The 17,054-nt window shown below is 38.5% G+C and overlaps 1 protein-coding gene across 5 annotated transcripts in view; it reads left to right on the top strand.

Annotated features, from left to right (window-relative positions):
• CRIM1 (cysteine rich transmembrane BMP regulator 1) overlaps positions 1-17,054 on the top strand; it is a 195,843-nt gene that overhangs the window by 124,347 nt on the left and 54,442 nt on the right. For all 5 annotated transcript variants that reach the window (XM_054473409.2, XM_063648817.1, XM_054473424.2 and 2 more), the window contains one exon: positions 226-423. In XM_054473409.2, the coding sequence (XP_054329384.1) occupies positions 226-423 (198 nt within the window). The remainder of the gene's footprint in view (positions 1-225; positions 424-17,054) is intronic.

Raw genomic sequence — 17,054 nt, 5'->3', positions numbered from 1 at the left:
TCTTCTCTGGGACTGCTGTGTCAGGATGAGTAGACATAAATTCAGTGTGACAGCTGCTTTTGCATGCACCCCCAGAGACTCCTCATGCAACCCTGAGCTTCTGTTGATCACAGTGGGAATAGAACTGCTGATGACTAGAACCCAGGGAAAAAATGTCTCTGGGTACAGACAGAGATAAGATTTAGAATATGCTCAATCTAACTCTGAACTCATGTTCTCATTTAGATCCAGTGTATCCTTTTAATAATCCCGCTGGCTGCTATGCCAATGGCCTGATCCTTGCCCACGGAGACCGGTGGCGGGAAGACGACTGCACATTCTGCCAGTGCGTCAACGGTGAACGCCACTGCGTTGCGACCGTCTGCGGACAGACCTGCACAAACCCTGTGAAAGTGCCTGGGGAGTGTTGCCCCGTGTGCGAAGGTAAATCTTGTAGATGCTAATGAGTCCCTGGCGAATGTCTTCTGTTGGAGAAGCTTCTACCAGTGTATGTTCTTGTTTGTTTATTTCCTTGGGCATAATGTCTGCTTCACGCTGTTACCAGTTGCCGACAAATTTATCAAACAGCTCAAACTAATGATTTGAGGGAAATGTTGCACATGTAAAATGAGAATAGTGTGGTCGTTATTTTGCCATTGCAAATATGCGCGTCTGAATACTTTACAGTATAAGAATATATACATTTTAATTAAGTTCACTTTGAACCTAATTAACACCCAAAGGTCAACTTCACAAAATGAAATTGAAAATGAGACCGATGAGTCAATCTTAGCAGGTTTGACTTGTGACGCTTCCATATGCCCAAGGGTCCTGGCAACTAGAAGAAAAGACTGGAACCATCAAAGGCAATTTGCACTGCCTAGTGCCATCACCGAGTATCTGTTCTACTTCTCATATCCCAATGGCTGTGGCTTTGAAATTCCTCTAGTGCTGTTATTTATGTCGTGGTTACCTGCATTTGCTATGTCTCTTCTTGTTCAGTGGAGGGAAGCCTGAGGCATCCTGGACTAGTTTTTCTGTCCCGACTCCTATTCCAGATCATTTCCTCCATCCTGGGAAGATTCTCTGCATACTTAACTCATGTCAGTCTTTAATCTTGTGTCCATGTCTGTTAGTGCAGACAAGGGCTTGAATATTTATACAGACATTTCTAATAGAGAGTATCCAGCATTAAGAAGTACATTTGCATAGTAAAATGAACTAATGTGGATCAAAAATTAATCCATGTTGAAGATGGATCTTTCTAGAATTTCTAAAAACAGATATTGAAAAATGGACTTACCTTTCCAGAAAGTCAGTTAAGGAGACTAAGTCTTTTAAGCACAAAGAAATCTTCTGCTTCCACCGAAATGTTAATAAACTCAGACTCCAGAGTTTGCCTGACTAGCTTCATCAGCCTCTGAGGGGCTAGACTTATTAAAGACCTTAAAAATCATATAAAAGTTTAAGCTTGAGGACTCTATTTCTATTGACATCACCGATTCCCTCGTCATTACTGTACTCAGAGTGCAGCTGCCACACTCCAGAACTTTATAGCTTCCAGATGACCAGTTTTGTGGAGGTCACCCACCCCTACATGTATATATACTCCTCCCATTCCCTAAAGGCAGCATTTCAGTGCTGGAAAAAAAAGAGCATGTAGAAATACATATGATGGTTGTATAGTCGGCCTTACAGGAAAGGGTGCCTTACTGAAGCAGATGAAGATAAGAATGTCTGTCCCTAAGAATTAGGGACAATCTGTTGCCAACTTGAAATATTTAATTACGAATATTTGGGACACACGGTAGGAATAATGAAAGCATAAATTCATAATCCAGTAAACATTAGCCTTTTAACCTCATGGGTCTTGTGTCATAAATTCAAAATAAAACTTTAAAAACTTGTTGAAGAATAAAAGAGCCTTTCCTCTGGAAGTAAATGAAAGGAAGACTGATCCTTTTGCACCCACCTTTTGCATTCATCAGCATATCCATCATGAAGAGTAGAGAAGGAAGGCAGTTGGTGAACAGGTAAATATATATATAACTCATTTATTACCATTTTCTTAGCGCACAATGATGTTTGGATAAGGAGTGAATCTTAGTGTGGTCAGTTAGAATTTGGTCTCTGCAACATCTGCATAGAGTTATAATCTAATCATCTACTGTTTGAGAAAAGAGTTACAGTTTTGGTGAGCCATTAATTTGAAAAAATTAAGAACCTCCTGGAATTCAGATACAGCATTGGACACAAAGATAAGTAAGAGATAACCTTTAACTTTGAAGAACCTATTTAGGCTGAGTTTTAAATTAAACCAGGAGAAAGGGAATGTCCCCGTTGAGGTATGGTGGGGTAAGTGCATCACATTTGTACCCAATTTCATTTAACCTTCACAGCAACACTGCTGAAGCCTTTATTATCCCATTTTGGAGATGAAGACATTCAGGTTTAGAGCGATTTAGATCATTTCCCCCAAGGGTGTAGTTGCCATTGTGTGGCTGAGTGAGGATCAACTGAAGTCTGTCAGATTCAGCTCCATTTGTGCTTGCTTCCCCTGCCCCACACAGCATCCCAGCCTAACTCATGCCCTGCTTCTAGTGCCCTCACCCATCTCTACTCACCTCTGGCTTTTGGCTCTGTTGAGGCGTGAGGGCAGTCAGCGGAGGCAAGGGAGGAAATCATTTGCAGTTTGAAAACTACTCCAGGTATTTTGAATGTGATTGTCCACCTACTGTCTCCTCGCAGTTTGAAGACCTCGGGAAAGATGCCTTTGAGATGCATCCCTGAGTTCACTTCTAGAGCCTCAGGTCTGGGCAGCCCCCTCCACCTCAACAGAGCTCAGCATCCTTGTCATTTCAGCCGTAAAGTTCTGCTGGCCTTTTTTCCTCTCTGTCTCTTTCATGCTCTGTCTCTGATCTCTCATCAAACCTTTCAGAAGATTCCATTTTCTGGTTCTCAGAAATAATTTATCTTGCTTTTCTTGTTTTTGTTTTTAACTTAGTTGAGTAGTGAGTTTCATATGAATGTATTTACTCTCCAATAACGCTTTCATTTTAAGATGTATTAATAATAAGAACACAGATTATTTTAGTATAGGATTAAAAAACAGTGCACAGCTTAAGATAATTATACTAAAGGGTTATTTATCGCTACTAATAATAAACTTACAAAATAACACAAGGTGAATGGATCTTACTGCTTAGTTTATAGGGTCCAAGAAAGTCTCTGGGATCATTTGAAGACATTTTTTCTCAGCAGTCATTCAATATCATACTTAAATATAATTTCAAATGATTTCAGGGTAGCAAAAGGATTGTATGAAATAAGAAAAAGTGCAAGGTGTTAATGTGCAATAAATAAGCAATCACCCAGAAATAGTTAGAGGAAAACCAGAAACACTGGTATTTACCTAGTTTATACACACAATAAATTCCTCTGTGCACAGTTGCATAACCAGTGTTGGCCCTTACCCTGTTAGCTACAGTCTCTAGGTACATCATCAGAGTATGAAATTAGATGAAAGGACCCCACACAAGGATTGTGGTTTTAGATTCTAAGTAAACTAACAGCATCACTAAATATGGCATGTTAGGACCTCCAGGGAGGAAGAACCTTATTGTGGCTGTTGTTATTGGAGACACATACCTTCCAAATGACAAGATAATGTGCCTTTTGGTTACTCCTGGAGGACTAGGGACATGAACCTGGGGGCCCTTAAAGACTAGGCTGTTACTTGACAGCTAACTTGATTCACAAGTACCTAAGTGCTTTTTAAATTGGCACTTAAGTACTCTCATGATGAATTCTTAGCAAGTTATTGTCAACACCCAATTCAGGTATACAGATAAGCCTTTCCAGTCTGTAACTGATTATATTCCCACATTTTGCTTTGTTGGCTTTTCTCTACATCTCTTGTTTATCGATCTCATTATTTTTATTTTCTGACCCCTGTAAAGAGCTAGGGTGGAAACGTGTGGAATAGCATATAAAGTTTTCAGTCGAAGGGTATACATAGACGACATGGCCTTAATCTCCTTAAAAACTAAAAACAAAAAAGAGATTGGACAGCAGAATTAGGTGTTCATCTGCAGGGCCACTGTTATTTGTAACCCTTAATGACAGTGGCTAACATTTCATACAGTTGTTATGTGTCAGGTTTAAGTGCTTTAAGAGGAGCAACTAATTTGAGATCCTCACAGCATCCCTTCGGTAGGGGTGCTGTCATCCCAGTTTACCATCAGAGAACACAAAGTTCAGAGGCCATGTAATTTGCCCAGGGTCATACAGCTCATAACTGACAGCACAGTGTGTCCCCAGGACCAGACCCTGGACCCTGAATGGACAGTGCCTCTGCACTGCAGTGCATTATACCCTGAAAGAGGCTCCATCCCCCTGTAAAGAAAGAATTTGGCATATTCTTTTGAATCCCTAAAACAACATGTGATGTGTAAGTAGATGCTCAAAATTTTTAAATGAGTAAATAATAAGTGAAGGCAGTGAGGAGGAAAGAAAGACTGGAGCAGGATGTCCCAACCAGACCCTTCTTACAGATCTTCTTTTTAGTTGAGTGAGGGAGCAGACCCTGATACAGGGTTACCTTAACCAGAGCGTCAAAAGCTGATGGCCATTGGGACCCCTGATCTGCTACTTGAAGGAAGAATAATGTCAGGGTGCTTATCACTGAAAACACATTTTGAGAACATAAGTAAGAGTGTTGTGGAACTGTATCACATGAGGTGGGCCCACATGTCTACAGGCCAGTTGGACCAGTTTCCTGCATTGACGGTTCACCCTTCTGATGGGCACTCAGCTCTGGGCTCCATCCCTGTGGCAGCCTCATGGACCTTCCAAGACTGATGTGTATTCTGTGGTTTGTTCTGTCCCAGTTCAGCCACTGAAGTCCAGAATCACAGAGTTTAAGTGGGGCTTCCCAGACCCTCTAAGGCTAATGCTTGCTGCCACGTTAATGTACTGTTTTTAAGATGCCTTGTGCATGGTGTAGATGCCACTGCATTTCAGTTACTTACACAGGCAAGGATTTTTTTTACGTTGTCATTAGGTATTGAGAATAATTTGCTAATTTTTTTTTCAATAATACCAAGTATAAATGCTGCCGAAGCTGATTCTTAATGTCAGAGGGATCCTGAGGACAGGTTGCTATTTCCATTAGAAATCTATTTTGTAATTGAAGGTAAGATAAGGTATTGGGGAGGGAAGTTTTGGCTACATGACATCTATAACATCCCCATGATTACTCAATAAGAAAAATTCAAGAGATGTGGACAGGTGTGTGGCCAGCTTAGCTGTGACACCTGATTCAAGAGATTAGAGCTTCCTGGGGACTTTGAAGTCTTGTTGTCAGACCTGATCTGCCCTCTCATCTTGGGCTGCGGCTGGACCCTGCCCAGGTGGCCACTGTGACCTGAGTGTTCTTCAGGCCTCCTTATGTGCACCATCTCCTGCAGGGAGGAGCTGATGATTTTGATGACCTTAGGGATTTTGAAGCCAACACCAGAGTATCACTTTTCAAGAACTAGGAACAACTTAGGTAATATTTTAAAAGGTAGCATTCAGAATTATACTCAGGTTGCCAGTAAATAAATTCCATGCTTGCCATTGGGCAGATGGGTAGTTTCCCCTCTACTATTTCTGTCTGTCTGAAAACAAAGCAAAATCCATGTTCTTATCTCTGACAGGAAGTCAAAGAGTTATTTGTAGATTGTTAAAGCTGGATGAGAGGTATATCAGAGTCCATAGTATTCAGTATTTTTTAAGTTTTCTTCTTAATAAAAAGTTAAAATTGCTATTTGCAGATAAATTATCAGATACCCAGCTGAGTTTCAGGCCTAATAATTCTGCTAACCTGGACTTAACTCTTGAAGTAGAGGATAGAGGAATAAGAGATTCACTGTGCTTGGATTCTTTCTAATTCTGGGTTTAGGATGGAATGTGGTTGAACCAAAAAATCAACTGTCTTTTTTCCTGCCACCTGGCTTTCTTGGATCTCTTACTTAGGGAATCCTGGTCCTACTTGGGACAGTGTTGAAGACTGGATGTCAGGCATGTCTTGGCCTATGTGGATTTAGTAAGCCACTTCAGTCTCAGCTCACCCAATATTGTAAGTTGCGCTTCTCTAAAAGGCTGGAGTTCTGTGAGCTGTCAAATGTACTGTCGTCTTCTTCATCAATCCCAAATTTATAGAAGCACTATATTCTCTCCCTGAAGGCCTATGATATAGCTTGAATCAAGCTGCCCTTCTAATGAGATTTCCACTGGGCTGCCAGAAAAGTCTGTACCAGGCACATATCTGGGTGGGAGTTCTTTGAAACAAGAAAAAATGTTTCCAGCCCTGCCCATAATGCTTCCTCACTGAACAGTATCTCAAATGATTAAGCTACTGCTTTTGTGGCACGGAGTCAAACATAGTTTGGCTGACCCCAAGAGGCAGTGAAGTCAAAGATGCCATAGGGTCACATGTTATTAACATTCTGGTACATAACAGGGATCAAAACTCAGTTTATGGGTGGTATTGCTTCAGTGCCATATACTATGCTATTATTAGTAAGCCAAGAATAATAAAATATTCGTAATAGCCTAAAGACTGTTAGGCATGTGTTTTATCCTTTAACTCTAAACGTCCTGGAAACTAGTTCCATAAATGGAAATGAAAATATAACACAGTCTATTTTTTGCTTGTCCAAATAAAGTCATATGTTGGGTAACAAATGCGTAGCAAATGACCATTTGTTAACCTAGGTCTTTAACATAAACATCAGAAATTTTTCAATGATGAATATTGTCGTATTTTGATTTTTCTCTGATCATTTAAAATATGTTTACATATTTAAAATAAAACTAGAATATAGGTAAAATAAATATAAAAGACACTCATATCTGGCCTTAATATGTCACTTTCAAGATTTTGTGATTTTTTCACAGCTATATAGAAACATGTACATTATATGAGTGGCTTTCTTTACATGTTAGATCCACCACTTACATTAATAGTTAAACAAGTGTAGAAATAAATGTTGTGGAAGTAGTTTAATGGAGAAGAAATGGTTATTCTTACTTATACCTAGGAGTCCTGCTGCTGGTTCTCCAAGTCCAGCATGTCTTTGCTTGTGTCGGTAATGCCTTGCACTTTGTACTTGATTTTGAGTAAGACTGCCATACTGAACCAAGTTTTACAAATAAAAATGAAGGTTGGTCTTATACTCTTAATTTGCTAGATGACCAAACTGATCAATGCCTTAAATGTTCAGAATTGTTGAGAGCTAATTCTGAAACACATGATTAGAAATTCCTCTGCCCCTGAGTTTACAGAGCTCAGCTGTTAAGTATTTCCCTGTTGAAGTGGCGTGCAAGGGGGTGGGTTGCTCTTTATTTCCTCTGCTGTCTACTTCCCATACCTAAAAGGGTATTCTTGCTGGGAGTCTGATAATTTTCCCACTAAGACAATAATTGCATCTAATAGATCAGACTTGGGCCTGCTAATTTTCATCTAATCAACAGAGGCAGGAAAACATAGTCTGGAATGCCAACTATGTGAATGAAAAATATTTAGTCATTCCCGAAATGATAGGAATGTTTTTCCAACAAGCTTAAATAAACACAATCTCTTTTGAGACTGTGCTAAACTTTTTTTGGATGAGACAACTCTTAGGCAACCAAACAGAAGTTAATGAAGGTTATTAAGAGACATGCCCTTCAGAAAAGGCTTGCAGACTTTAAAAAGAAAAGATTCCATCTTCTTTATGCTGCAACCATTGATAAATAACAGAATTGGTTTACTTTTAGCTTTTGTCTACCCAGTAGAATTTAACATTTTAATTAGTAATCATACTGCCCAATGTTCAAAAGATACCATTTTACCTAGCATGGCTATATTAGACCATCTTATTTTAAAAATCCTCATCTTCATCTCCTTCTACTGTTTGCCTCAGTCCCAAGGAATTGATTGGACTCAACACTCCTGTATTTAAAGCACCTGATTACACTTTTCCTATGAAGTGTGTTTGTTTATTCCCACCAATACAAGGTCCCACCAGATAATAAAATTATTTTTAAACATACTAAAATGTACATATTCAAGTGAAGTGTTTTTCCTTTCACAAGTTATATGGGAAAAATGTATACTTACTCCAGGAATACAGTGATTCAGAATATTTTTGGTGCCTCTCTTTTGAAACTGACTTTAGAGATCATAGCACATCCTTTTGAATATCCTTAGCTTTGTAAACCCTTGACTTTGAAGGTTTATTAGACTCTAGGAAATAGCCAAAGTCATTTATGCTGAAGTCTGGTTTAAAAAAAAAAAAAAAAGGTGGCCAATCTAGCTGAGTAAAACTCTTTAGAGGAAGCAAAAAGTGACAGTAAAATAAAGGCACTTTGTCTTCTATGACATAGTAATTTGCTCTGAAAGCAACTATGAAGAGGTTTCAAACAGAATTTTAACATGAACAGCATTTTGGCATAAGAATATAGCCTCTAAAAGTGAGTACTTTTATCAATAACACTTATTTGTAAGTATAACTCCTGGTGTGTTTATAAAAAAAAATCAATTCACCTACTACATAGTATTTTTATGACTTCTAGGAATTAGAGGCATATATTAAAATGGTCATATACTGTATTACGTTTTTCTGAAATTGCAGGGGTTCTATTCCAACATTTTTTTAAATAAATTAGACTAAAATAATTTGCCTATAGAAACAGCTCAAAATAGGTAGTGATTCTAATATAATTTATTTTTAGTATTTTAGTTATCTAATTCCACTTCTAATTATACCAGACTGTTTCCTGGTATAGTCTTAAGTATATCTTATAAAAACAAAATGATTTCACATTGCTTAATATATGAGGGTTAGCATTGAAGATAGCGAAAAATCCAGTGAGTCACTGTTAAACCCCCATTAGAACTTTTCTGTGCTGTATCTATCTGATTATTGAAGATACAGTGTCACACAAGCATATAAACCATCTGTTGCAATACTATTTTAAAATCGTAGGACAGATTCAAAGAGGGGAAATATCCATTAAAGAACGCCTCTTGCGCATGTTGTGGGTCTCCCCATCACAGGTGGCTGATGAGGTGGCAGGAGCAGCATCATACCCACCTATCAGCCTCTTAATTTGAGACTCCCAAATACTCCCCTGCATGAGCTCCCAGAATGCAGATTGGGAAATCTGTTGCCAGGGGACTCAGCAAAGCCAGATCTTGGTCCAGGGGTCATACCATCAGTTTAATCTAAATTTGACATGCTTTGAGCAATACAGGAAATGTAACATGTTTTTGAAATTTGCCAGAAAGCATGCGTTTTGTTTTATAAATATTTTGAGTTTAGGTTGATCAGCAGTTTGACCAAATTTTTATTTACCATTTATATCTACAGAATACCTGTTTACACCTCAGTGGAGTTTACCTTTTGCATCTGAGAGATTAGCTGGTTATCTGGTTTGTTTGAAACACAGCCTAGTTCAGGTATATGGACCATTTGAGATCACAGAATTTAATGTTAGCTGCCAGTAAAAAGATGCAGTCCCAGGACTCCAGCTCTTACTTTGCAGCAGCATAGTGAAACACAACTAAGAATCCTCAAGATCCTAAGGCCAAGTACTTGAACCTTGTGGACCCTGCGAATCATGTAACTTTCACATTGGCTGCTGGAGCAAACCGAGAGTTGATTTGCAAGCCACCGCTCGACCAGCACCAGAACTCATAGTATGCATTCTGTGTGCTTACCTCATCCCTGACTGCAGCTTACTCTTTTCTAGCTAAAATTTACCTGGATCCCCATTTCCTTGCTTTAAAAAAGTATTCATTCATGATATAATTTGAGACTGCCTTGGATCTATTACATAATCTAATGAGGTATATTTATATGCTTCTTTATGTATATTCAGTGCCTACCATTTGCCCGTGCCTGTGCCTTTGTGCCTTGCATGGTGGTTGAACCCCCTTAGTTTGCCTATCAGTACGAAGACAGGAGATCACGTTCTTTTTCACCTTAATTGGACAGCTATTGCCCTGCATGTCAGCTCACTTTTAAAACAATTCAGGGAGTCTCTATTTGTTAGGGAAGCTGTAATATGTTTGGAGATAATAAGCTATCCACTTGGGATGGCCTCGGGCCTTGCATACTGAGAGGGTCGGCAAGCTCAGATCTTTTCAAAGCCATAAGTCTCTCATCCTTTCTGGGAATCAAGTTTTTAAAAGATTCCATGGAGATTTTATGTTAGACGAATTCCACAGGGGGTGTGCTCCACAGTCCTGTGACAGAGATACTAAGAACATGACTCATTGCATGAGGAGCCCCTACAGTTCTTGTTATGAAAGTACTGGTTGAACTTTCTCTTATTGTTGACATATGTTTGAGATCCCTGACTTCCTAACACTGAGATCTGCTCGTGAAAGACAGTTTTTAGAAATAGGTCTTCTGTATCTTTCAACTTGAGAGTGGCAAGAAACACTGGCAAAGATAAAAAGTAGTATAAATGATTCTGTGATGAGTTTGCCCTTGTCCCTAAAGATCTAGCAAGGCCCCCATCATGAGAGAGGAAGAACAGGGGCCAGGCACACAGAGTCATTGTTTCGACCCACATTGGATTAGCTGATTACTAAGAGATTTCTGTTCTCTTGGAGACATCATAGACATAGTCAAAATGTAGAACAATGGTATCAGACTGCTACTCAGCAAATGTGAAAGGCATCACTGGCTGGTCACTAACATGCTCCAAAGCTTACCAGACCATATGAAAAGATAGCACAGACCCACCCACCATCTCAGATGCTTTTCACGTTATCAGTAGAGACAAAAAATGATGCTTAAGTTGCAACAGGCAGGGTTCAGAATGCTGAACCAATTGCCATACTGTTTATCAGCTGCGCATTTGAGGTCTGTGAAAGGGCTAAGAATTCATTAATTAGCCATTACCTGAGATCAGTTATAGCTCTGAGGAGACAAGATCAGCATGACATCAATAATTACAACAAGAAGTAATGTTGCTGTCACCCTTACAGTATAGTCTTTTCTTGACAAGCTTGTTTGAGCATTATAGGAATATTGTGAGGTAGAAATAATGAGTATTCCCATTTTCTAGAAGCCCAGAGAGGTCCATCATAACATGTTAGCCTAATGAGAGAGGAGGGACTCAAGCTATGTTTTCTGACTCCAAATCCATGACCTTGGCATTGCTTCCCAGTAGACCCTCATTGTGAGAAGATGGGATGAGAAAAATAAGATGATGAATGTCAAAGTACTTGATCACTGTGGCTTAGATTCAAAGGCCAGTCTACTCCTGGCTCCATCCCCATTGCTGAGACCCAGTTACTGTTATTCTGAACTCTGTGGCCCAGCCTTTGATCCCGGGTTCTTCTCATGAGCCTCTGACTGGAATTTTGACCTTGCTGTTTGACTTCTGGGAGAGCTGGATCTGTTTTCTGCTTCTACTTTTTTATTCCTGCATCCTCCCACCTAGGGACATTACTCAACCCAAGAGCCCCGACCCACTCTCCCATCCTGTCAGGCTTGACCTCTGCCCATTCTTGTGCATATCCATCCAAATTCTAGGCCCCAAGCCCTAACCATTGGCACTTAAGTCCCCACTGAGTAAATGAGCTGCTCAGCCCCCATCAGTCTGCCAGGCACCAGGATACCATCACCAGCACATGTACATTCTGCTCTGCACTCTTCCTTTTCTTTCTCTGATTCTTGTCGGTCTCTAATTAACCCGGTTGTCAGTTTGCCAAGCAGTCAGCAAAAGTGCCCATAACTTCACGCAGTAGAAGATGAGCTCCTGAGTTGAATGACTGCCTAGCTGTTTTCAGGATTATTTTAATAACACTTTTTATTTGGCATCATCAAGGAGTAGGGTAGTTCCAGAAGTGAATTCTCCAGATAATTAAAATTTGGGATGTCAGATCTTACATTAATAATTTTATGGGAGGCCTTCTATAATGCTTTGTGTACTTTTCTGCCTTCTTAAGCCAAAGATACAGATCATATGATCATATTTTAACCCATCTCAGGAAACCGAGTGTCATCACTGAGTAATCTCATTTTGGACGGCTTGGATTTGGGGATTTGCACTCCATTTTCACCATTATTAAGTGTGTCTGGTTTACAACAGCCTTCAGATCTGGCTTTCTGCTTCAGTGGAGCTCATTTATTGTGTACCTCCTATGTGCAAAAGACTGCCACAGTGGTGTGAACCCTAAGGAACTTACTGTCTAATCTTCTAAAAGTTAGAAAATTAGAGATACAGCCTCTTAGGACAATTTTGAATGGGAGCTCTTCTTTGCCAAATAATGTACACTGACTTTAGGTGCTTAGATGTCTTTCTTTTTCCCGTTTTGTTCATTCATTGAGCAGTTCTATAGACCAAACTGTACTAGGTGCTGAGGTTATAAACAATGAATGAAGTATTGTCCCTAACGTGCAGACCCTTCCTCCCTGGTTTTCAACCATTTCCCAGAAGGCTAGGTTCCAGTTACCAAAATTCTGACTGCCTGACCCACCCTCCAAGTTGAAAATAGCTACTTAAATGTGCACACACACAAACCCGCATACCTATTAATGTAACACATTATTTCCACTTAAAGCTACCAAAATATAATTCCTATGAACGTTAGCAATAAAAAGAATAAGAATAAAATGTAAGACAAGTATGAAAGATCTAGATTCTTGGAATCCAGTGATAATTTTGTGAGCCATCTCAAGCTGGATTCCTGGAAAAAGATACCCCACTCTATAAAAAAAATTTTTAATTTGTCTTTTGTGGTCTTTTAATAATCTCAATAATACTATCATCTTTTCCTATTAAATATGTTTTTGGTAAAGGAAGAAAAATATTAATATGTCTAACAGCCAAGATTCCTTGGGAAAAGCATACGAAATTAATAAATAGGTCTAAAATAAATACATGGTTTGCTTCCTCTTCTGATCACAAAATAATACAAATCTTGGGAACATTTGCACACTGTTCATTTTAAAATAAAATAAACTGCTCTGAGATAAGTAGTTCAGAAATTACAAGGATGTAGGTGTTGTTATGAGAAGTGTACAAAGGGAAAAAGGGTAACCAAATGTGTAGCAGCTAAAAGAATTTGAAAACTCCAACCGTAAGAGACTTTTTTCCATGACTTAATGAGGCTTTCTTAAGTACACATTCAAACGCTACGGAAATTCCCACTTCCAGATTAGGGAATTTTTATATCTTCAATTTTTTTTTCTTATTGTCTGCTTCAGTAGAGTTTTCCCTCTAGCTTCATTTGGGAAAATTTCGTCTTCACTGTACTTTCTTTCCCAAGATGCAATTATGTTGACAATTTGGTGATTTATTTGAAAGGTGTTCTAACCAGTTATGGGTCACATTTGAAAAGCATCTGTGTTAACAGCTTGGCATATGAAAATACAGCAAAACAGACAAGCTTTGATGCTGTCTTGGCCAGCCTTATCTCCAGTTTTATGGCCCTGGCTAGGAGACCTGATATATTTAGCCATTGAACTGCCATGTCAAGTCAGTGACATTTTGGAATTTTCCTACTCATTGGATATTCACGTTGCTTAACCAAGTTCAGCCCCCTCCAACCCCCCAATCCCTGCCCAAAATAGAAAAATAAAACTACGTTAAGAAAGAGCGCCTGAAGTAAGTCTGAAAAGAAAGCATAATTGTTCATTTTTGTCTCTCATAATCAAATAAGCAGGCTTGGGAATTTACAAAGAAGAGCTATGTAAAATCTGCAAGGCATTATTAAAGCCTGAAAGAAGAGGTAATAAGAGAAACGAGAGACAGATAGGAATTGTTAGCTTCATTTATCTTAATACTTCTACTTGAATATTTTTTCACTTGTAAAGAAATGTAAGAATGTATCTGTCTTTAAAAGGTACTTTTTCTGTAATCCCAGCACTTTAGGAGGCTGAGGTAGGAAGATTGCTTGAGGTCAGGAGTTCGAGACCAGACTGGGCAACATAGTGAGACCTCATCTCAAAAGAAGAAGAAAAATAAATAAAAAGGAAAAACAAAAGCATTTTTTTCTAGAAATTTGCCTACAAAGAGGTTTTTCCAGAAGGACTTTTCTTAGTGTGTGGGTGTGTATGCATATGAATGCATAGGAACAGAGGGTGCTGGCAGACAGCTGCTTTCCACAGCCAGGCCTACAGTTCACCAGAGGACAGCACAGTGAGGCAGCAGTCCTAGAGACAATCAGAATCTGGAAACAGAGTTAATTACCCTCCTGACAAGACAGTGCTACACACAGACCCAACAGGGATGGCTGTGTATGCCTTCCACAGTTGTACATTTACAGAGTCACCCACCCATACTCAAGAACTGCTAATTGGTTGTCAGCTTTCCCAGGGCTGCTAATCAGAAAGAGTGCTTCACACATTTCTCAATGGAGATAATTAATATTATTTATGAGAGAGAACCAGCTCATAGTAATCTATCTAAGAACCTTGTATGGATTAATTCAAAACCAGAAGTTCAGTGAAGTAATACAGATTAGACAGCAATTTAAAAGCATCCATTAACATTGTCATTTAGGCTACATGTACCTGAAATATAACAATTATTATATTGTTTCAGAAGTAACTATATATAATTATACATTTAAAAATAACTGAGGATCAAAATATGTTCATTTTTATTGTTCTCCCAGAGTTGTTGAACTATATAATGTGAGGATAAGACTGATCTAAAAACTTTATACCAGCATCTTAAAAGGTTGAATTTGAGTTTCAGCTTCTTACTTCCTTGGCCAGTTTTTGGAGAATTTCTCATAAAATAAAGTAACAAAAGGCAAGAAAGTAGAGAGCTTAGATTTGCTTAACACATTTATAACACCTGAATAACCGAATATATATTTATGGTTTAGTATCATGGCCTTGAAGTTAGATTCATGATTTTCATTTTAACTTTATATTTTTAATCAAATTAATTGTGATCCCAGCAGCTTAATTTCACCATTAAGTAGATAAAATTGCTCCTAGGAAATACGTGAGCATCAATATAAAATACCGATGGTGTTTTTCAATAACAGTGTCTGAAGCTCTCTAATTTGTAAAAAATACTAACATATTCCTGGAAATAATTTTACTGACAGGACATCTGTTAGGCTTTTTAGGTTATGAAGAAGTAACCCTAAATTTTTAATAAATGTAAAATAAAGAATCAGCATGTGTTTGTGTATGTTATTGCATGTTATAAGATATTTTCTTTCAAAATTTTGTTTTCTAAGACTTGGGATAAGAATTGGTGGCTGAGCATCTGCACTCCTGACACAATCCCAAGGGTTCTTTTAAAAACAGCTCTTCTGGACAGTGTAAGGTGCTTGGAGGGTCTCTAAAAATTGTTCAAGAAAACAACAGGTAGAGGAGAGTAAAGTTTCCCACTCAGATGCTGAGTAGGAAACAGCAAACCGATGTAGACATAACAAACACCCATTTTTGTTCTTTATTGCTTCTAGGCTCAGACTATTTCTAGAATTCTTCTCCACAAGGAAGCTGTTGGAGGGTTCCCTTTAGAAATAGTTGTAGCCAAAGACAGTGAATTCCTGCTGTTTCAAGCCTTCTTCCTTTGGAGGACATTAAGGTATTTCTTTGATTCCTCAGCTGATTCAGTACAAGATGAGATAGAATTTCAAGGTAATCCTATAAACAGTACTTCACTGAATTTCCCCTCTCCAAAACCCCACCTCTATGCAAGCATTTCCTCATTCTCCTAAATGAGGAAATCTAAGACCATTTCTCTCCTTTGAAAGAGGCCTACTAACACATCTCTACCAAGCTAGTTTAAAGGGGGACAGTTTTCTTTGCTCCAGGCAGCAAGTATCACGTACAGGGATGCATCAGTGCCTCCAGAAATCTTAGCAGGACCTCTGTTCAATTGAACTTTGTTTACCAAACACACCAAAGATAGGGGATCACCATCATCCTAGAAAGGCTTGTATTCTCCGACACACAATTTCAGTGCCATACCCCATGTAACATAGGAGCACAGAAATGTAGGATTTAAATGAGAATCTTCTGGTCTTCAGACCAAAACCCGACAGGTAATTTCCGTATTCAAAGCACTGTTGCATAGACTAGAGAAAAGTCTGGGATAATAACAATTCCTGATGAGCAAATTTCAGGATGCTCTAACTTTTAGACAGGCAGAATGTATATTTCACATACTTTGCTCACACTCCCTCAAGCTTCTTTATTTTTTTTTTTGGATGAGAAACAGTCATACTGAGATACCATGATTCTAGATTCTTTAAAATCACCTCTTCTCCCACCAGGAGCTCTCTTGGATAAAAGCTGTGTTAAGAATCTGACCAGCTCTTGGTCATTATTCTTTAAGAACTATAAATATAATATTGATTTGAAATGCTTTAATTGAGAATGGTGTCAAATATGTCTCACTTTGGAGCTGATTATTTAGCATAAGAAATTGAATCTTAGTTGTCTCATGGCACTCGTTTCTCAAAAAATTGCCCTGACATTAGTAATAGGATCAGTTCTGAGATTATATAATAATATGTTGGACTGGAAGCAAACTCTCAAATATGTTTAACAATAATGTGAGATTTTTTTCTAGATAATTTATAAATAGGTAGATAATCTATATACTTACAGGTCATATTTTTGTTGTAATGTTCTCACAGAAATTTAACTACTCTGGCTGTGGTCTCACATGATAGGAAACCAAGCACTAAAATGTTGGGAGAATGACGAAAGGCAGTACACTGTAATGGATGAGTTCAATTGAAATGCCAGGAGACAACTAGTTGCCTGCAAATGTGTACAACTCAACAGTTACTCCAATTACATAGGGTATTAGCAGTAAGGACCCAAGACACATGTGTTACCACCCAGAAAAAAACTTTAAAATTTGTTCCAGTTTGTGTCTGTGTAGGAAAATTAGATGTATTTGTTAAATGTGATAAAATGAGATGCCACGTGTTAAAATGTCATCTTAAGAAAAGCTAGATTTCTAGCTATATTTAACATATCACAATGACTATTATTGTGTTCAGCCTAATCTATCGAGGGGAAATTGAATAGTTCTAAAATAAATTGAAAGTT

The sequence above is a fragment of the Pongo pygmaeus genome, chromosome 12 (genome assembly GCF_028885625.2).
Source record: "Pongo pygmaeus isolate AG05252 chromosome 12, NHGRI_mPonPyg2-v2.0_pri, whole genome shotgun sequence".
NCBI classification, from domain to species: Eukaryota; Metazoa; Chordata; class Mammalia; order Primates; family Hominidae; genus Pongo; species Pongo pygmaeus.
This window is presented reverse-complemented; position numbering and strand designations above follow the sequence as displayed.